At 67.6% G+C, this 20,047-nt stretch overlaps 1 protein-coding gene across 1 annotated transcript in view; it reads left to right on the plus strand.

The window, feature by feature from the left end:
* Window positions 1–5,338: 5,338 nt before the first annotated feature.
* Window positions 5,339–20,047, plus strand: part of IRAG2 (inositol 1,4,5-triphosphate receptor associated 2) — a 78,724-nt gene continuing 64,015 nt past the window's right edge. The window contains exons 1-2 of the mRNA XM_048501492.1: window positions 5,339–5,924; window positions 9,413–9,566. Coding sequence (XP_048357449.1) covers window positions 5,339–5,924; window positions 9,413–9,566 — 740 coding nt within the window. The remainder of the gene's footprint in view (window positions 5,925–9,412; window positions 9,567–20,047) is intronic.

The raw sequence follows: 20,047 nt of genomic DNA on the forward strand, positions 1-20,047 counted from the left end.
GGAGAACTGTGACTTGCCCAAGGTCACCCAGCTGGCATGTGTTGGAAGGCACAGGCTAATCAGGTTCACCAGATAAGAAGAAGAAGAAGAGTTTGGATTTATATCCCTCCTTTCTCTCCTGCAGGAGACTCAAAGGGGCTGACAATCTCCTTGCCCTTCCCCCCTCACAACAAACACCCTGTGAGGTAGGTGGGGCTGAGAGCGCTCTAAAGAACTGTGACTAGCCCAAGGTCACCCAGCTGGCGTGTGTGGGAGTGCCCAGGCTAATCTGAATTCCCCAGATAAGCCTCCACAGCTCAGGCGGCAGAACGGGGAATCAAACCCGGTTCCTCCAGATTAGATACACGAGCTCTTAACCTCCTACGCCATTAATAATCATTCGTTGTTTTGCTCCAAGCCCTGACAGATGTGTCCTGTGCTCAAAAACACCTTACGTCAAACGTTCTGCCTCCCCGCCAGCTGTCCTGTGGGCGCGTGTTGCGTCCTGTCATGTAATCAATATCCTCCAGCCGGGCTGGTGAGGAGAAGATCACCACCTCAGCAGGGCCTCTTGTTAAAGGGAACTCTGGGCTTGCTCGGTTCTGAGCGAATGACCCGGGAAAGGGCAGTGATTTGTCTACCGTGACGCCGTCCATCACCAATCCCCGACGGCCGGAACAAAACTGTTTGAAGTGAGCTCTTTGCATTTCTGACTAAACCTCGGCCTGCTCAGACAAGGCAAATACAAGCAAAAATACGAGTCAGCGCTGAGCCAGTGAGCAACATAGAACATATACAGGCTCCAAGGTTGCCAACTCTGGGTTGAGAAATTCCTGGAGATTTGGGGGTGGAGCCTAAGAAGGATGAGGTTTGGGTAGGGGAGGTACCTCAGCAGAATACAACGCCATGGAGTCAGAGGTGGGATCCAGCCGGTTCTCACCAGTTCCCGAGAGTGGGTTACTAATTATTTGTGTGTGCCGAGAGGGGGTTACTAATTGGGTCCGCTTTTCCATCTCCACGCCCTCGCCTCCCCGAGAGGCATACTGCCTTTGAACGTGAAGGTTCCATGTAGCAACTGCGACTAATAATGTGACTCCCTGAACTGGGTTAATCCCTTCCAGGTACTGCAATTCATGGATTCTCAGCCTTTCGTACCTTTTATCTCACCGGTCTCTATCAAAGAACCTGTGTGTTTCACCGTGGCTGTGTTCAGATTTGTGAGTTGGGGCATTTTCTATAATGTGATGATGATTTAGAAATGACCTGGTGCGAAAACAATTTTGGGGGGTCATGGTGGGGAGGCTGCCCATGGGGGGGGCATCCAACTCAGGTTTTGCCCAGGGCTCAGGTTTGCCTAGGTACGCCTCTGCCCCCTTTACTGAGGAGGGGCTGGCGAGGGAACCTGTTACTAAAATTTTTGGATCCCACCACTGCATGGAGTCCACCCTCCACACAGGATATTATCTCCAGGGGAACTGATTTCTGTCTTTGGGAGATCGTGTCACAGTGGCAGATTTCTGTCACTTGTTTGCCCATTAGTTGGCCATTCTACCCAGCACAAATAAAACATCTTGCAGATGTTTCAAAAAGAACCATTTTGGCTTTTTTTGTTTGCCTAGCATGGGGGGAAATAAGCATTACGGGGAGAACGTTTCTTTTGTCCATTCCACCCGCTCCCAGGTCTCATCTTTCGGTTTGAGCAGTTTGCACCCACCATTTTCTGGTGCTTACTCTGGACGTTTACTCTGCTTGCAGCTAATCTGCCTGCCATTTTTGTTTGTAGAGTACATGAATAAATTTAGTTTCGACTGCCAATTCCTTGTAGAGACACGTCAGACCGGGGTGGAAAGACACACTCTGAAGTTGCGAAGACACACATGTACATGCCTGGAAGGTAAAAGGAATATGGTCACACACACACATGCACATGCACATGCACATGTAGAAGAAGAAGAAGAAGAAGAAGAAGAAGAAGAAGAAGAAGAAGAGGAGGAGGAGGAGGAGGAGGAGGAGGAGGAGGAGGAGGAGGAGGAGGAGGAGGAGTTTGGATTTAAATCCCCCCTTTCTCTCCTTGCCCTTCCCCCCTCACAACAAACACCCTGTGAGGTTGGTGGGGCTGAGAGAGCTCCGAGAAGCTGTGACTAGCCCAAGGTCACCCAGCTGGCGTGTGTGGGAGTGCCCAGGCTAATCTGAATTCCCCAGAGAAGCATCCACAGCTCAGGCGGCAGAGCTGGGAATCAAACTCGGTTCCTCCAGATTAAATACATGAGCTCTTAACCTTCTACGCACGTACACACACACACATTCTTCAGATGGCCATAATAAGGAGAGGGGGTAAGAACCTAATGGGTTTCACTCCGCCCCGCTGCAGCTGCAAGATAACAGTGACCAGCACAAGCAAACTTTCCCAGGCCGTTCAAACAGGAAGCTTTCAATAGCTAGCAATATGGCAGGACCCTTGCCAGCATATTAGAGGGCCATGACAATCCCTCTGGAGCATTCAGAGAATGGATATTTGGATGTGTAGGGTTGCCTGGTCAGTAAATTCTTGGAGATTCAGGTGTGGATGTTGGTGTGGTTTAAGGACGGAAGGGACCTCATCAGGATATAAAGTAATAGAGTTCACCATGCAAAGCAGTCAGGTCCTACATAGGAAGTGATGTCTATGGTCTGGAGATCAGTCATAATTCTAGAACCCAATTCATAATTCTAGAACACAACACTAGAACCAGGGGGCATACATTGAAAATGCTGGGGGGGGGGGGGAGAATTAGGACTAATAAAAGGAAACACTTCTTCATGCAACGTGTGATTGGTGTTTGGAATATGCTGCCACAGGAGGTGATGATGGCCACTAACCTGGATAGCTTTAAAAGGGGCTTGGACAGATTTATGGAGGAGAAGTCGATCTATGGCTCCCAATCTTGATCCTCCTTGATCTCAGTTTGCACATGCCTTAGCAGACCAGGTGCTCGGGAGCAGCAGCAGCAAAAGGCCATTGCTTTCACATCCTGCACGTGAGCTCCCAAGGGCACCTGGTGGGCCACTGTGAGTAGCAGAGTGCTGGACTAGATGGGCTGCTGGTCTGATCCAGCAGGGCTCTTCTTATGCTCTTGTACATTCAAGGGCCCCTTCAGAGGGGTGAACTTATAATATCACGTTCTATCTCAGCTCCCGCCCTCTCCTTCTCAAACTCCACCTTCTCCAGGTACCGCCTTAAATCTCCAGGAATCCCCCAGGCTGGAGTTGTCACCCAATTCCAAGCTAAGAGCCAGTTCTGACTTCCTTCCGCCTGGCTGGATTAGTAGATGCTTCAGATGATCCCAGGATGAATCATCTTTGTGTCAGCTGTGGCAGTGGGAGTGTACAGGCTAATCTGAATTCCCCAGATAAGCCTCCACAGCTCAGGCGGCAGAGCTGAGAATCAAACCCGGTTCCTCCAGATTAGATACACGAGCTCTTAACCTCCTTCGCCACTGGTGGACTCTAGTCTGGAGAACTGGGTTTGATTCCTCACTCCTCCACATGAGCGGCAGACACTTATCCAGTGAACTGGGTTTGTTTCCCCTCTCCTCCACATGAAGCCTGCTGGGTGACCTTGGGCCAGTCACAGTTCTCTTAGAATTCTCTTAGCCCCACCTACCCATCTGTCATGGGGAGAGGAAGGGGAAGGAGTTGGTAAGCCACTTTGAGACTCCTTATGATTGAGAAAAGCAGGATATAAACCCAAACTCTTCTTTTTTCTTCTTCTGTCAACTGAACTGTAGACGCCTCCGCTACTCAGGGTGCATCATGGGTCTCCCCATTGTGTGCTGACAAATTGTGCAGTTTCTGGCAGGGGCACACTACTGTTTAATGGGGAGGCGGGTCTCATAAAGGGCCTGGGCCTGAATTGCCCAGATTGGGCAATTCCTGATGATTTGAGGGTAGAGTTTTGAGAGGATGAAGTTTGTGAGGCGAGGGTCCTCAGCTGGATATAATGCTGTAGAATTTGCTCTCCAAAGTAGTCATTTTGTCCAGGGAAATTTATTTGTCAACACTCTGGGAGATCTTAAAGCCCAACGGATACGGACAACCCTAAGTGTTGAACATCACATTGCGCTAAAAGTTGGCTTTTGGTTTCTGGGACAAAGCAAGCAAAGATAATCTTTGTTGAACAATTGAACTTTGCTGTGTGTTCTGTGATGTGCTTTTTCAATGGCTTTGAAGTGTATGAGAGCCAGCGTGGTGTAGTGGTTCAGAGCGGGAGGATTCTAATCTGGAGAATCAGGTTTGATTCCCCACTCCTCCATCTGAGTGGGGGAGGCTTATCTGGTGAACCAGATGTGTTTCTGCACTCCTAAATTCCTGCTGGGTGACCTTAGGCTAGTCACAGTTCTCTCAGGCCTCTCTCAGCCCCACCTACTTCACAAGGTGTCTGTTGAGGGGAGAGGAAGGGAAAGGAGCTTGTAAGCCACCTTGAGTCTCCTTACAGGACAGAAAGGCTCATTCCGCACATGCAGAATAATGCACTTTCAAACTGCTTTCAGTGCTCTTTGAACCTGTGAAGAATGGCAAAATCCACTTGCAAACAGTTGGGAGCCTGCCGCGGGCCACCTTTTGACCTGGTGAGGCGGGGATGAGGGAAGGGGAGTGGGGGGCAATTCTCCGCGCCCCCCCCCCACTTGACCTGCTGGCATGTGCCTGGGGACATGTGACCAGTGGTGGGATTCAGCAGGTTCGCACCACTTTGGCAGAACCGGTCGTTAAAATGGTGCTTGTGTAACCCCCATGCTCAGAATGGGTTGACCCAGAAAGGGGTGGAGACTCAAAGCAGCAAGAGGCTGCAGAGCTCATGTAGTTTGGAGGAGACAAGGCTACCAGACTCGGACCTTGATTTGTATAAGCCCTTAACACCTTGTTAAGGATTTTTAAAATGTTTTTAATGGGTGAGAGTTCGCCTGGAAACCTTCATCATGTTGAATCCTGTTCATCAAGCCCTTGGAGACTTCAGAAGCCAACCCACTTGCAAAGAAGAATTGGACTTGGCAGTATCAGTAGACTGTAAATATAAGGACTTGAAAATGCAACCTGAACAGGACCTTGAAGTGTGATGTTAAATGTTGATGTTATGTGTTATATGTTAAGAAAGTAAACCATTTTGTTTTTTTTTAATTTGTTGTTGCAAACTCATTCCAAGTTCTGCCGCACAGAACCCACAGATAGAGGTTACACTTGCAAACAGTTGTTGAAATTATTTGAATTCCCACCATCGGAATCGGTTGTTAAATTATTTGGATCCCACCACTGCATGTGACCCGATGTACCATCTTCTCTTTTGTTTAGGTAACTTCAGGAAGGAAAAGGAGAGGGGTGGGAAATGTCCACGGAAAGCGGCAAACGGCACCACAACCCAGTGGACAGCCTGTGTCGGAAAATCCAGACCATCAACATGTTGGACAAAACCGCCAATCCTGCCCTGCAGATCCCGAAGCTCCGATCCAAGAACTTTGACAGCCCACAGGCCAACGTGAAGAAAAACTTGGAGGAGATCTTGAAGAAGAGGACGTTGAAAAGCAGCGAGGGCAGCTGGACAAGTCAGGACGCCTCTTTCCTGACCCCTTACAGTGACGAAGTCTTCTCCCCGTGTCTGTCAAAAGTGGCCCCGAGTCACAGGCGCATCTCGGATATCCAGTTTGAGAACAAGACCTTCACCGTGGGTCGAAATAAAGACCGAGGAAACCGATTTGCGTTCCCAGCAGTGGAATCAGGGAGCTATTTGTCACCTCCCTTCAGAAGCAGAGAAACGGCCCTGGGCCGCTTCTCTGGTAACCATGGGGCAGAGCACAAAAGTGTGGATTCTCCTGACAATAACTGTTTCACATCAAGTCCCAACTGGTTTGCCCGTGAGTTGAAGTCTATGCCGCCAGCGTTGCAGTCCCCTGTGGCGAAAAGACTGTCTTTGGGTAAGGAGAGGGGAAGTTTTGCTTTTGGGAGATAGTGTGGTGTAATGGGTAGAGCAGGAGGGTCCCCGGGTAGTTTTTGTAACCTTCTGATTGGCCAGTGCAGATTTGATTGGTTGTGCAGATGTTTTAAAGGCATTACTTTGGTAGCAGCCACTACCGCATAAGGATTTTTGCTGTGTGACTGAAGGAAAGCTGTGGCAGCCATTTTGTACCTAGCTCTGCCTCCTGCAGCAGCCATTTTGTGGATGTGCTCACCATGCTATGCCAAGATTCCAAAAGTGCCCACAGACTTTAGAAGGTTGGAGAGCCCTCTGATAGAACATTGTTTAGACAAGACCAGCGGTCTTCAAACTATGGCCCTCCAGATGTTCATAGGCTACAATTCCCATCAGCCCTACCACTTGGCCATGCTGGCAGGGGCTGATGGGAATTGTAGTCCATGAACATCAGGAGGGCCATAGTTTGAAGACCCCTGGACAAGACTAATGAAGCCCACCTTCCCTATTTGGCCCCAAAGTTCACCAGCTGATGCTGGGTCAAGATTTCCCAAGGGTATGAATGATTTCAAATTCCACATTTATAAGCCTTATTTCAATTTCTTCATTTCAGTTATACAAATCAAACCTGTGATTCTTTATTTTTGTAGAATTTCCCCACATGGAATTTTTTTCCTTCTGCAAGATGAACGCATTTCCCCTAGTGTTGGTGCATTAGTAAATTGGCATTGAATATTATCTGTATTTATGGTAGTTGCATGTACACGGTACATGTAAATGGGTATCTACAATCTAAATGCCCATGTTTGTGTAACCCAGATGCATCTGCATAGCCCACAGCAAAAAAGTAGAGAGCAAAACTCGATCACAAAAACACAAATGTAAACAACTCATTCCTTCTCTTGGCTGAACCTAAGGGGGCGGGGGGTTTGTTGTGGAGCTAAGAGAAGGTTAAAGGCTGACATGATAGTCATATTTGAAGGGATGTCATGATGAAGAGGGAGCAAGCTTGTTTTCTGCCGCTCCAGAGACTAGGACAAGGAGTAGTGGTTTCAAGGTACAGGAAAAGAGATTTCACCTACCGGTAAATATTAGGAAGAACTTCCTGACGATCAGGGCTGTTTGATAGTGGAATATGCCCAGAGGTGGGATCCAGCAGGTTCTCACAGGTTCCCGAGAGTAGGTTACTAATTATTTGTGTGTGCCAAGTGGGGGTTACCTATTGGTGATTTTGCCACATGATTTTTGCCTTAGTTACGCCTTCCTCTCAGCAGTAGTGCGCAGAACTTGAAGCAGTCTAGCAGGAAGTGCACCGGCGTGCGTGGCAGCCTGCGCCTGCATGCATTCGTTTCCCGCCCAAGGACCGGCGCAGCGGCTGTGTCCTTGCCACAGCCCCGCCCAGGAATGCCCCGCCCCAGGAATGCCCAGCCACGCCCCCCGTCGTGCCCCGCCCAGCCCCATTGGCACTACGCCACTGTTTGAATCCCACCACCACAGGAACCTGTTACTAAAATTTTTAGATCCCACCACTGAATATGCCACCTCAAAATGGTGGTGAAGTCTCCTTCTTTGGAGGTTTTTAAACAGGCTGGATGGCCATCTGTTAGGAGTGCTTTGATTGTGTCTTGCTGCATGGCACGGAATTGGACTGGATGGCCCTTGTGGTCTCTTCCAACTCTATGATTCTAAAATGGAGGTGGGGAGGAAGCACTGAGCTAAGCTTCTTGACTGAAAGGGTGAGACTAGAAAAATAAGATGGATAGACAAAAGGCCTAGATCCAGTAATCTTGGTGTGACTTTCCCTTTCGACAGTTCTGCACAAAGCCTGGATAGAACAGAAAATGTATGATAGACTGATGAAACTGTAGCAGTCATACAATGCCTGTGAAGTCTTACAGACCAATAGCAGCAAACAGACCCCACCCCAACAACATGTAGGTTGTTGCTGGTTTTATTTGCAGTCCATTTTTTCCACTGAGGGTCACAGCAGATTTCACAGTGCCACCTTGAGTCTCCTTACAGGAGAGAAAGGTGGGGTATAAATCCAAGTGGTTAAGAGCAGGTGCATTCTAATCTGGAGGAACCGGGTTCGATTCCCCGCTCTGCTGCCTTGAGCTGTGGAGTCTTATCTGGGGAATTCAGATTAGCCTGCGCACTCCCACACACGCCAGCTGGGTGACCTTGGGCTAGTCACAGTTCTTCGGAGCTCTCTCAGCCCCACCCCCCTCACAGGGTGTTTGTTGTGAGGGGGGAAGGGCAAGGAGATTGTAAGCCCCTTTGAGTCTCCTACAGGAGAGAAAGGGGGGACATAAATCCAAACTCCTCCTCCTCTTCTTCTTCTTTCAATTTGAAGAGATGCTTAATGAACAATGGATTGAGATTACAGAACTCTGAATATGTGTAGCATGATAAAGAATGCAGAAGCAAAGTAGAAAAATTGTGTTAAATCAGTGGAAAACAATGTAGAGACAGCAGGGTAACAGGACCAGCAAACAGATAATAATGCACAGTGGTCTAGTCCACAGCTCATTTCCCTTTATAAAGAGCCTTCCTGAACTGATTTTAGCCTATTACCTTTATAGAAGTGCCAAAGAACAATGCGTATAATGTACATTTCAAGAGTGTAGCCATATTGGTCTGCACTGGAAGAACTAGATTGTAGTGCAGTACCCTTTAAAGACCAACAAGATTTTGCGGATATAAGCTGTTGACAGCTTAACCTGAATCTTGGTCTAAATGTAAAAGGGATTTTTCTAACTATTCCTCCAAGGTCCTTTCCGCATACTCATTTTCGTTGCTTGTGTGCTCCTGGTGCTTCTGGTTTTGTGTTCCATAGCGTTTTGCTCCCTCTAGTGGTCAGTTTAAATATTACATCACTTTATGTCCAGCATGTCTCCCTGCAGATTTAAACTACTAGCCTTTATGCTGGATGTAAAGAGACGCAATACCGAATCAACCACTGCACATGTGGAACACGGAAAAAACCCTCAACGCATCAGGAATACACAAGGGTGTAAAAAAGGTCTTTATTTGTGCATCAGAAGGAAAACGGTAACAATTATATCTGAGAATGGGACTCTAGAATTCCACTGGAGTTTCCACACAAGTTTGTTTTGGCATCTTGATGAAAAATGCAAACTTAAGAACATAAGAACAAGCCAGCTGGATCAGACCAGAGTCCATCTAGTCCAGCTCTCTGCTACTCGCAGTGGCCCACCAGGTGCCTTTGGGAGCTCACATGCAGGATGTGAGAGCAATGGCCTTCTGCGGCTGTTGCTCCCGATCACCTGGACTGTTAAGGCATTTGCAATCTCAGATCAAAGAGGATCAAGATTGGTAGCCATAAATCGACTTCTCCTCCATAAATCTGTCCAAGCCCCTTTTAAAGCTAACCAAGCCTCTTTTAAAGCTAAACTTTAAACTTACAGCCATGGTTCTGGTTGGCGAGTTTTCGGAAAGCAAGTTAAATGACAACACACTTTCCCTTTGTAGGATGCAGGCTGTCTGTTGGAATGCAAGACAATGAGGACATTGACGTTAGCTTCATCTGCGAGGAAGACTTGCTGACAACCATCTTCTCTGCATGCGATGTGGACAGAAGAGGTAAAATTGCCTGGCCTATGGCCTCATCTCCTTCTTCTTCGGGGTACTTTTGTTAATATTAAATGCCCTGTAGCACTAATGCTATGAATGGGCATTACACTTCCAAATGTGCAAAAGTCCTTCCTGTGCATTTGCATGCTGTAGTCTTTATGATAACTTTGTAAGGTAGGTCAGTATAATTCTTGCCCTGCAAATAGCATCAGGGGAGCAGCAATGGCGTAGGAGGTTAAGAGCTCGTGTATCTAATCTGGAGGAACCAGGTTTGATTCCCAGCTCTGCCGCCTGAGCTGTGGATGCTTCTCTGGGGAATTCAGATTAGCCTGTTCATTCCCACACACACAATCTGGGTGACCTTGGGCTAGTCACAGCTTCTCGGAGCTCTCTCAGCCCCACCTACCTCACAGGGTGTTTGTTGTGAGGGGGGAAGGGAAAGGAGATTGTAAGCCCCTTTGAGTCTCCTGCAGGAGAGAAAGGGGGGATATAAATCCAAACTCTTCTTCTTCTTCTACCTCAAACTACATAGGTATGTATATGCCATCCAGTTACAAACAATTTATGACACCTCCAACAAGGGGCTTTCAAGGCAAATGTGAAGCAAAGATGGTTGGGCACTGTCTTCCTTGGTGGTCTTCCATCAAAGTGTTTCATTGTCTGGTTAAGGGAGTCTTGACACCCCCTTTCTCTCCTATAAGGAGACTCAAGGTGACTTACAAGCCCCTTTCCCTTCCTCTTCCCGCAATAGACACCTTGTGGGGTAGGTGGGGCCGAGAGAGTTCTGAAGAACTGTGACTAATTTAAACTCACCCAGCAGGAACGTAGGAGTGCGGAAACACATCTGGTTCACCAGATAAGCTTCTGTCACTCAGGTGGAGGAGTGGGGAATCAAACCCGGTTCTCCAGATTAGAATCCACCTGCTCTTAACCACTACTCCATGCTGGCTTTTGTCAATCTGACTAGGTGGACCAAGGGTACAAGATAGTTTCATGTATCCATATGATCTTCCCCCAACTATTTAGTGACTTGAAAAGTAGGATTTGAACTGTGCACTTTATGATTTCTTGTTCAGGTTTTTATCATAAGAACATAAGAACAAGCCAGCTGGATCAGACCAGAGTCCATCGTCCAGCTCTCTGCTACTTGCAGTGGCCCACCAGGTGCCTTGGGGAGCTCACATGCAGGATGTGAACGCAATGGCCTTCTGCGGCTGTTGATCCCGAGCACCTGGTCTGCTAAGGCATTTGCAATCTCAGATCAAAGAGGATCAAGATTGGTAGCCATAAATCAACTTCTCCTTCATAAATCTGTCCAAGCCCCTTTTAAAGCTATCCAGGTTAGTGGCCAACACCACCTCCTGTGGCAGCATATTCCAAACACCAATCACACGTTGCGTGAAGAAGTGTTTCCTTTTATTAGTCCTAATTCTTCCCCCCAGCATTTTCAATGAATGCCCCCTGGTTCTAGTATTGTGAGAAAGAGAGAAAAATTTCTCTCTGTCCACATTTTCTACCCCATGAATAATTTTATAGACTTCAATCATATCCCCCCTCAGACGTCTCCTCTCCAAACTAAAGAGTCCCAAACGCTGCAGCCTCTCCTCATAAGGAAGGTGCTCCAGTCCCTCAATCATCCTCGTTGCCCTTCTCTGCACTTTTTCTATCTCTTCGATATCCTTTTTGAGATGTGGCGACCAGAACTGAACACAGTACTCCAAGTGCTTTATATAAGGGCATGACAATCTTTGCAGTTTTATTATCAATTCCTTTCCTAATGATCCCCAGCATAGAGTTTGCCTTTTTCACAGCTGCCATGCATTGAGAGTTGACATTCCATGGAACTATCAACTAAGACGCCTGTGGGGGGGGGGGGGGGTGGGGGGGGGGGGGGGTGGGGGGGGGGGGGGGTGGGGGGGGGGGGGGGTGGGGGGGGGGGGGGGTGGGGGGGGGGGGGGGTGGGGGGGGGGGGGGGTGGGGGGGGGGGGGGGTGGGGGGGGGGGGGGGTGGGGGGGGGGGGGGGTGGGGGGGGGGGGGGGTGGGGGGGGGGGGGGGTGGGGGGGGGGGGGGGTGGGGGGGGGGGGGGGTGGGGGGGGGGGGGGGTGGGGGGGGGGGGGGGTGGGGGGGGGGGGGGGTGGGGGGGGGGGGGGGTGGGGGGGGGGGGGGGTGGGGGGGGGGGGGGGTGGGGGGGGGGGGGGGTGGGGGGGGGGGGGGGTGGGGGGGGGGGGGGGTGGGGGGGGGGGGGGGTGGGGGGGGGGGGGGGTGGGGGGGGGGGGGGGTGGGGGGGGGGGGGGGTGGGGGGGGGGGGGGGTGGGGGGGGGGGGGGGTGGGGGGGGGGGGGGGTGGGGGGGGGGGGGGGTGGGGGGGGGGGGGGGTGGGGGGGGGGGGGGGTGGGGGGGGGGGGGGGTGGGGGGGGGGGGGGGTGGGGGGGGGGGGGGGTGGGGGGGGGGGGGGGTGGGGGGGGGGGGGGGTGGGGGGGGGGGGGGGTGGGGGGGGGGGGGGGTGGGGGGGGGGGGGGGTGGGGGGGGGGGGGGGTGGGGGGGGGGGGGGGTGGGGGGGGGGGGGGGTGGGGGGGGGGGGGGGTGGGGGGGGGGGGGGGTGGGGGGGGGGGGGGGTGGGGGGGGGGGGGGGTGGGGGGGGGGGGGGGTGGGGGGGGGGGGGGGTGGGGGGGGGGGGGGGTGGGGGGGGGGGGGGGTGGGGGGGGGGGGGGGTGGGGGGGGGGGGGGGTGGGGGGGGGGGGGGGTGGGGGGGGGGGGGGGTGGGGGGGGGGGGGGGTGGGGGGGGGGGGGGGTGGGGGGGGGGGGGGGTGGGGGGGGGGGGGGGTGGGGGGGGGGGGGGGTGGGGGGGGGGGGGGGTGGGGGGGGGGGGGGGTGGGGGGGGGGGGGGGTGGGGGGGGGGGGGGGTGGGGGGGGGGGGGGGTGGGGGGGGGGGGGGGTGGGGGGGGGGGGGGGTGGGGGGGGGGGGGGGTGGGGGGGGGGGGGGGTGGGGGGGGGGGGGGGTGGGGGGGGGGGGGGGTGGGGGGGGGGGGGGGTGGGGGGGGGGGGGGGTGGGGGGGGGGGGGGGTGGGGGGGGGGGGGGGTGGGGGGGGGGGGGGGTGGGGGGGGGGGGGGGTGGGGGGGGGGGGGGGTGGGGGGGGGGGGGGGTGGGGGGGGGGGGGGGTGGGGGGGGGGGGGGGTGGGGGGGGGGGGGGGTGGGGGGGGGGGGGGGTGGGGGGGGGGGGGGGTGGGGGGGGGGGGGGGTGGGGGGGGGGGGGGGTGGGGGGGGGGGGGGGTGGGGGGGGGGGGGGGTGGGGGGGGGGGGGGGTGGGGGGGGGGGGGGGTGGGGGGGGGGGGGGGTGGGGGGGGGGGGGGGTGGGGGGGGGGGGGGGTGGGGGGGGGGGGGGGTGGGGGGGGGGGGGGGTGGGGGGGGGGGGGGGTGGGGGGGGGGGGGGGTGGGGGGGGGGGGGGGTGGGGGGGGGGGGGGGTGGGGGGGGGGGGGGGTGGGGGGGGGGGGGGGTGGGGGGGGGGGGGGGTGGGGGGGGGGGGGGGTGGGGGGGGGGGGGGGTGGGGGGGGGGGGGGGTGGGGGGGGGGGGGGGTGGGGGGGGGGGGGGGTGGGGGGGGGGGGGGGTGGGGGGGGGGGGGGGTGGGGGGGGGGGGGGGTGGGGGGGGGGGGGGGTGGGGGGGGGGGGGGGTGGGGGGGGGGGGGGGTGGGGGGGGGGGGGGGTGGGGGGGGGGGGGGGTGGGGGGGGGGGGGGGTGGGGGGGGGGGGGGGTGGGGGGGGGGGGGGGTGGGGGGGGGGGGGGGTGGGGGGGGGGGGGGGTGGGGGGGGGGGGGGGTGGGGGGGGGGGGGGGTGGGGGGGGGGGGGGGTGGGGGGGGGGGGGGGTGGGGGGGGGGGGGGGTGGGGGGGGGGGGGGGTGGGGGGGGGGGGGGGTGGGGGGGGGGGGGGGTGGGGGGGGGGGGGGGTGGGGGGGGGGGGGGGTGGGGGGGGGGGGGGGTGGGGGGGGGGGGGGGTGGGGGGGGGGGGGGGTGGGGGGGGGGGGGGGTGGGGGGGGGGGGGGGTGGGGGGGGGGGGGGGTGGGGGGGGGGGGGGGTGGGGGGGGGGGGGGGTGGGGGGGGGGGGGGGTGGGGGGGGGGGGGGGTGGGGGGGGGGGGGGGTGGGGGGGGGGGGGGGTGGGGGGGGGGGGGGGTGGGGGGGGGGGGGGGTGGGGGGGGGGGGGGGTGGGGGGGGGGGGGGGTGGGGGGGGGGGGGGGTGGGGGGGGGGGGGGGTGGGGGGGGGGGGGGGTGGGGGGGGGGGGGGGTGGGGGGGGGGGGGGGTGGGGGGGGGGGGGGGTGGGGGGGGGGGGGGGTGGGGGGGGGGGGGGGTGGGGGGGGGGGGGGGTGGGGGGGGGGGGGGGTGGGGGGGGGGGGGGGTGGGGGGGGGGGGGGGTGGGGGGGGGGGGGGGTGGGGGGGGGGGGGGGTGGGGGGGGGGGGGGGTGGGGGGGGGGGGGGGTGGGGGGGGGGGGGGGTGGGGGGGGGGGGGGGTGGGGGGGGGGGGGGGTGGGGGGGGGGGGGGGTGGGGGGGGGGGGGGGTGGGGGGGGGGGGGGGTGGGGGGGGGGGGGGGTGGGGGGGGGGGGGGGTGGGGGGGGGGGGGGGTGGGGGGGGGGGGGGGTGGGGGGGGGGGGGGGTGGGGGGGGGGGGGGGTGGGGGGGGGGGGGGGTGGGGGGGGGGGGGGGTGGGGGGGGGGGGGGGTGGGGGGGGGGGGGGGTGGGGGGGGGGGGGGGTGGGGGGGGGGGGGGGTGGGGGGGGGGGGGGGTGGGGGGGGGGGGGGGTGGGGGGGGGGGGGGGTGGGGGGGGGGGGGGGTGGGGGGGGGGGGGGGTGGGGGGGGGGGGGGGTGGGGGGGGGGGGGGGTGGGGGGGGGGGGGGGTGGGGGGGGGGGGGGGTGGGGGGGGGGGGGGGTGGGGGGGGGGGGGGGTGGGGGGGGGGGGGGGTGGGGGGGGGGGGGGGTGGGGGGGGGGGGGGGTGGGGGGGGGGGGGGGTGGGGGGGGGGGGGGGTGGGGGGGGGGGGGGGTGGGGGGGGGGGGGGGTGGGGGGGGGGGGGGGTGGGGGGGGGGGGGGGTGGGGGGGGGGGGGGGTGGGGGGGGGGGGGGGTGGGGGGGGGGGGGGGTGGGGGGGGGGGGGGGTGGGGGGGGGGGGGGGTGGGGGGGGGGGGGGGTGGGGGGGGGGGGGGGTGGGGGGGGGGGGGGGTGGGGGGGGGGGGGGGTGGGGGGGGGGGGGGGTGGGGGGGGGGGGGGGTGGGGGGGGGGGGGGGTGGGGGGGGGGGGGGGTGGGGGGGGGGGGGGGTGGGGGGGGGGGGGGGTGGGGGGGGGGGGGGGTGGGGGGGGGGGGGGGTGGGGGGGGGGGGGGGTGGGGGGGGGGGGGGGTGGGGGGGGGGGGGGGTGGGGGGGGGGGGGGGTGGGGGGGGGGGGGGGTGGGGGGGGGGGGGGGTGGGGGGGGGGGGGGGTGGGGGGGGGGGGGGGTGGGGGGGGGGGGGGGTGGGGGGGGGGGGGGGTGGGGGGGGGGGGGGGTGGGGGGGGGGGGGGGTGGGGGGGGGGGGGGGTGGGGGGGGGGGGGGGTGGGGGGGGGGGGGGGTGGGGGGGGGGGGGGGTGGGGGGGGGGGGGGGTGGGGGGGGGGGGGGGTGGGGGGGGGGGGGGGTGGGGGGGGGGGGGGGTGGGGGGGGGGGGGGGTGGGGGGGGGGGGGGGTGGGGGGGGGGGGGGGTGGGGGGGGGGGGGGGTGGGGGGGGGGGGGGGTGGGGGGGGGGGGGGGTGGGGGGGGGGGGGGGTGGGGGGGGGGGGGGGTGGGGGGGGGGGGGGGTGGGGGGGGGGGGGGGTGGGGGGGGGGGGGGGTGGGGGGGGGGGGGGGTGGGGGGGGGGGGGGGTGGGGGGGGGGGGGGGTGGGGGGGGGGGGGGGTGGGGGGGGGGGGGGGTGGGGGGGGGGGGGGGTGGGGGGGGGGGGGGGTGGGGGGGGGGGGGGGTGGGGGGGGGGGGGGGTGGGGGGGGGGGGGGGTGGGGGGGGGGGGGGGTGGGGGGGGGGGGGGGTGGGGGGGGGGGGGGGTGGGGGGGGGGGGGGGTGGGGGGGGGGGGGGGTGGGGGGGGGGGGGGGTGGGGGGGGGGGGGGGTGGGGGGGGGGGGGGGTGGGGGGGGGGGGGGGTGGGGGGGGGGGGGGGTGGGGGGGGGGGGGGGTGGGGGGGGGGGGGGGTGGGGGGGGGGGGGGGTGGGGGGGGGGGGGGGTGGGGGGGGGGGGGGGTGGGGGGGGGGGGGGGTGGGGGGGGGGGGGGGTGGGGGGGGGGGGGGGTGGGGGGGGGGGGGGGTGGGGGGGGGGGGGGGTGGGGGGGGGGGGGGGTGGGGGGGGGGGGGGGTGGGGGGGGGGGGGGGTGGGGGGGGGGGGGGGTGGGGGGGGGGGGGGGTGGGGGGGGGGGGGGGTGGGGGGGGGGGGGGGTGGGGGGGGGGGGGGGTGGGGGGGGGGGGGGGTGGGGGGGGGGGGGGGTGGGGGGGGGGGGGGGTGGGGGGGGGGGGGGGTGGGGGGGGGGGGGGGTGGGGGGGGGGGGGGGTGGGGGGGGGGGGGGGTGGGGGGGGGGGGGGGTGGGGGGGGGGGGGGGTGGGGGGGGGGGGGGGTGGGGGGGGGGGGGGGTGGGGGGGGGGGGGGGTGGGGGGGGGGGGGGGTGGGGGGGGGGGGGGGTGGGGGGGGGGGGGGGTGGGGGGGGGGGGGGGTGGGGGGGGGGGGGGGTGGGGGGGGGGGGGGGTGGGGGGGGGGGGGGGTGGGGGGGGGGGGGGGTGGGGGGGGGGGGGGGTGGGGGGGGGGGGGGGTGGGGGGGGGGGGGGGTGGGGGGGGGGGGGGGTGGGGGGGGGGGGGGGTGGGGGGGGGGGGGGGTGGGGGGGGGGGGGGGTGGGGGGGGGGGGGGGTGGGGGGGGGGGGGGGTGGGGGGGGGGGGGGGTGGGGGGGGGGGGGGGTGGGGGGGGGGGGGGGTGGGGGGGGGGGGGGGTGGGGGGGGGGGGGGGTGGGGGGGGGGGGGGGTGGGGGGGGGGGGGGGTGGGGGGGGGGGGGGGTGGGGGGGGGGGGGGGTGGGGGGGGGGGGGGGTGGGGGGGGGGGGGGGTGGGGGGGGGGGGGGGTGGGGGGGGGGGGGGGTGGGGGGGGGGGGGGGTGGGGGGGGGGGGGGGTGGGGGGGGGGGGGGGTGGGGGGGGGGGGGGGTGGGGGGGGGGGGGGGTGGGGGGGGGGGGGGGTGGGGGGGGGGGGGGGTGGGGGGGGGGGGGGGTGGGGGGGGGGGGGGGTGGGGGGGGGGGGGGGTGGGGGGGGGGGGGGGTGGGGGGGGGGGGGGGTGGGGGGGGGGGGGGGTGGGGGGGGGGGGGGGTGGGGGGGGGGGGGGGTGGGGGGGGGGGGGGGTGGGGGGGGGGGGGGGTGGGGGGGGGGGGGGGTGGGGGGGGGGGGGGGTGGGGGGGGGGGGGGGTGGGGGGGGGGGGGGGTGGGGGGGGGGGGGGGTGGGGGGGGGGGGGGGTGGGGGGGGGGGGGGGTGGGGGGGGGGGGGGGTGGGGGGGGGGGGGGGTGGGGGGGGGGGGGGGTGGGGGGGGGGGGGGGTGGGGGGGGGGGGGGGTGGGGGGGGGGGGGGGTGGGGGGGGGGGGGGGTGGGGGGGGGGGGGGGTGGGGGGGGGGGGGGGTGGGGGGGGGGGGGGGTGGGGGGGGGGGGGGGTGGGGGGGGGGGGGGGTGGGGGGGGGGGGGGGTGGGGGGGGGGGGGGGTGGGGGGGGGGGGGGGTGGGGGGGGGGGGGGGTGGGGGGGGGGGGGGGTGGGGGGGGGGGGGGGTGGGGGGGGGGGGGGGTGGGGGGGGGGGGGGGTGGGGGGGGGGGGGGGTGGGGGGGGGGGGGGGTGGGGGGGGGGGGGGGTGGGGGGGGGGGGGGGTGGGGGGGGGGGGGGGTGGGGGGGGGGGGGGGTGGGGGGGGGGGGGGGTGGGGGGGGGGGGGGGTGGGGGGGGGGGGGGGTGGGGGGGGGGGGGGGTGGGGGGGGGGGGGGGTGGGGGGGGGGGGGGGTGGGGGGGGGGGGGGGTGGGGGGGGGGGGGGGTGGGGGGGGGGGGGGGTGGGGGGGGGGGGGGGTGGGGGGGGGGGGGGGTGGGGGGGGGGGGGGGTGGGGGGGGGGGGGGGTGGGGGGGGGGGGGGGTGGGGGGGGGGGGGGGTGGGGGGGGGGGGGGGTGGGGGGGGGGGGGGGTGGGGGGGGGGGGGGGTGGGGGGGGGGGGGGGTGGGGGGGGGGGGGGGTGGGGGGGGGGGGGGGTGGGGGGGGGGGGGGGTGGGGGGGGGGGGGGGTGGGGGGGGGGGGGGGTGGGGGGGGGGGGGGGTGGGGGGGGGGGGGGGTGGGGGGGGGGGGGGGTGGGGGGGGGGGGGGGTGGGGGGGGGGGGGGGTGGGGGGGGGGGGGGGTGGGGGGGGGGGGGGGTGGGGGGGGGGGGGGGTGGGGGGGGGGGGGGGTGGGGGGGGGGGGGGGTGGGGGGGGGGGGGGGTGGGGGGGGGGGGGGGTGGGGGGGGGGGGGGGTGGGGGGGGGGGGGGGTGGGGGGGGGGGGGGGTGGGGGGGGGGGGGGGTGGGGGGGGGGGGGGGTGGGGGGGGGGGGGGGTGGGGGGGGGGGGGGGTGGGGGGGGGGGGGGGTGGGGGGGGGGGGGGGTGGGGGGGGGGGGGGGTGGGGGGGGGGGGGGGTGGGGGGGGGGGGGGGTGGGGGGGGGGGGGGGTGGGGGGGGGGGGGGGTGGGGGGGGGGGGGGGTGGGGGGGGGGGGGGGTGGGGGGGGGGGGGGGTGGGGGGGGGGGGGGGTGGGGGGGGGGGGGGGTGGGGGGGGGGGGGGGTGGGGGGGGGGGGGGGTGGGGGGGGGGGGGGGTGGGGGGGGGGGGGGGTGGGGGGGGGGGGGGGTGGGGGGGGGGGGGGGTGGGGGGGGGGGGGGGTGGGGGGGGGGGGGGGTGGGGGGGGGGGGGGGTGGGGGGGGGGGGGGGTGGGGGGGGGGGGGGGTGGGGGGGGGGGGGGGTGGGGGGGGGGGGGGGTGGGGGGGGGGGGGGGTGGGGGGGGGGGGGGGTGGGGGGGGGGGGGGGTGGGGGGGGGGGGGGGTGGGGGGGGGGGGGGGTGGGGGGGGGGGGGGGTGGGGGGGGGGGGGGGTGGGGGGGGGGGGGGGTGGGGGGGGGGGGGGGTGGGGGGGGGGGGGGGTGGGGGGGGGGGGGGGTGGGGGGGGGGGGGGGTGGGGGGGGGGGGGGGTGGGGGGGGGGGGGGGTGGGGGGGGGGGGGGGTGGGGGGGGGGGGGGGTGGGGGGGGGGGGGGGTGGGGGGGGGGGGGGGTGGGGGGGGGGGGGGGTGGGGGGGGGGGGGGGTGGGGGGGGGGGGGGGTGGGGGGGGGGGGGGGTGGGGGGGGGGGGGGGTGGGGGGGGGGGGGGGTGGGGGGGGGGGGGGGTGGGGGGGGGGGGGGGTGGGGGGGGGGGGGGGTGGGGGGGGGGGGGGGTGGGGGGGGGGGGGGGTGGGGGGGGGGGGGGGTGGGGGGGGGGGGGGGTGGGGGGGGGGGGGGGTGGGGGGGGGGGGGGGTGGGGGGGGGGGGGGGTGGGGGGGGGGGGGGGTGGGGGGGGGGGGGGGTGGGGGGGGGGGGGGGTGGGGGGGGGGGGGGGTGGGGGGGGGGGGGGGTGGGGGGGGGGGGGGGTGGGGGGGGGGGGGGGTGGGGGGGGGGGGGGGTGGGGGGGGGGGGGGGTGGGGGGGGGGGGGGGTGGGGGGGGGGGGGGGTGGGGGGGGGGGGGGGTGGGGGGGGGGGGGGGTGGGGGGGGGGGGGGGTGGGGGGGGGGGGGGGTGGGGGGGGGGGGGGGTGGGGGGGGGGGGGGGTGGGGGGGGGGGGGGGTGGGGGGGGGGGGGGGTGGGGGGGGGGGGGGGTGGGGGGGGGGGGGGGTGGGGGGGGGGGGGGGTGGGGGGGGGGGGGGGTGGGGGGGGGGGGGGGTGGGGGGGGGGGGGGGTGGGGGGGGGGGGGGGTGGGGGGGGGGGGGGGTGGGGGGGGGGGGGGGTGGGGGGGGGGGGGGGTGGGGGGGGGGGGGGGTGGGGGGGGGGGGGGGTGGGGGGGGGGGGGGGTGGGGGGGGGGGGGGGTGGGGGGGGGGGGGGGTGGGGGGGGGGGGGGGTGGGGGGGGGGGGGGGTGGGGGGGGGGGGGGGTGGGGGGGGGGGGGGGTGGGGGGGGGGGGGGGTGGGGGGGGGGGGGGGTGGGGGGGGGGGGGGGTGGGGGGGGGGGGGGGTGGGGGGGGGGGGGGGTGGGGGGGGGGGGGGGTGGGGGGGGGGGGGGGTGGGGGGGGGGGGGGGTGGGGGGGGGGGGGGGTGGGGGGGGGGGGGGGTGGGGGGGGGGGGGGGTGGGGGGGGGGGGGGGTGGGGGGGGGGGGGGGTGGGGGGGGGGGGGGGTGGGGGGGGGGGGGGGTGGGGGGGGGGGGGGGTGGGGGGGGGGGGGGGTGGGGGGGGGGGGGGGTGGGGGGGGGGGGGGGTGGGGGGGGGGGGGGGTGGGGGGGGGGGGGGGTGGGGGGGGGGGGGGGTGGGGGGGGGGGGG

The sequence above is a fragment of the Sphaerodactylus townsendi genome, linkage group LG06 (assembly GCF_021028975.2).
Source record: "Sphaerodactylus townsendi isolate TG3544 linkage group LG06, MPM_Stown_v2.3, whole genome shotgun sequence".
In the NCBI taxonomy this organism is placed as follows: domain Eukaryota; kingdom Metazoa; phylum Chordata; class Lepidosauria; order Squamata; family Sphaerodactylidae; genus Sphaerodactylus; species Sphaerodactylus townsendi.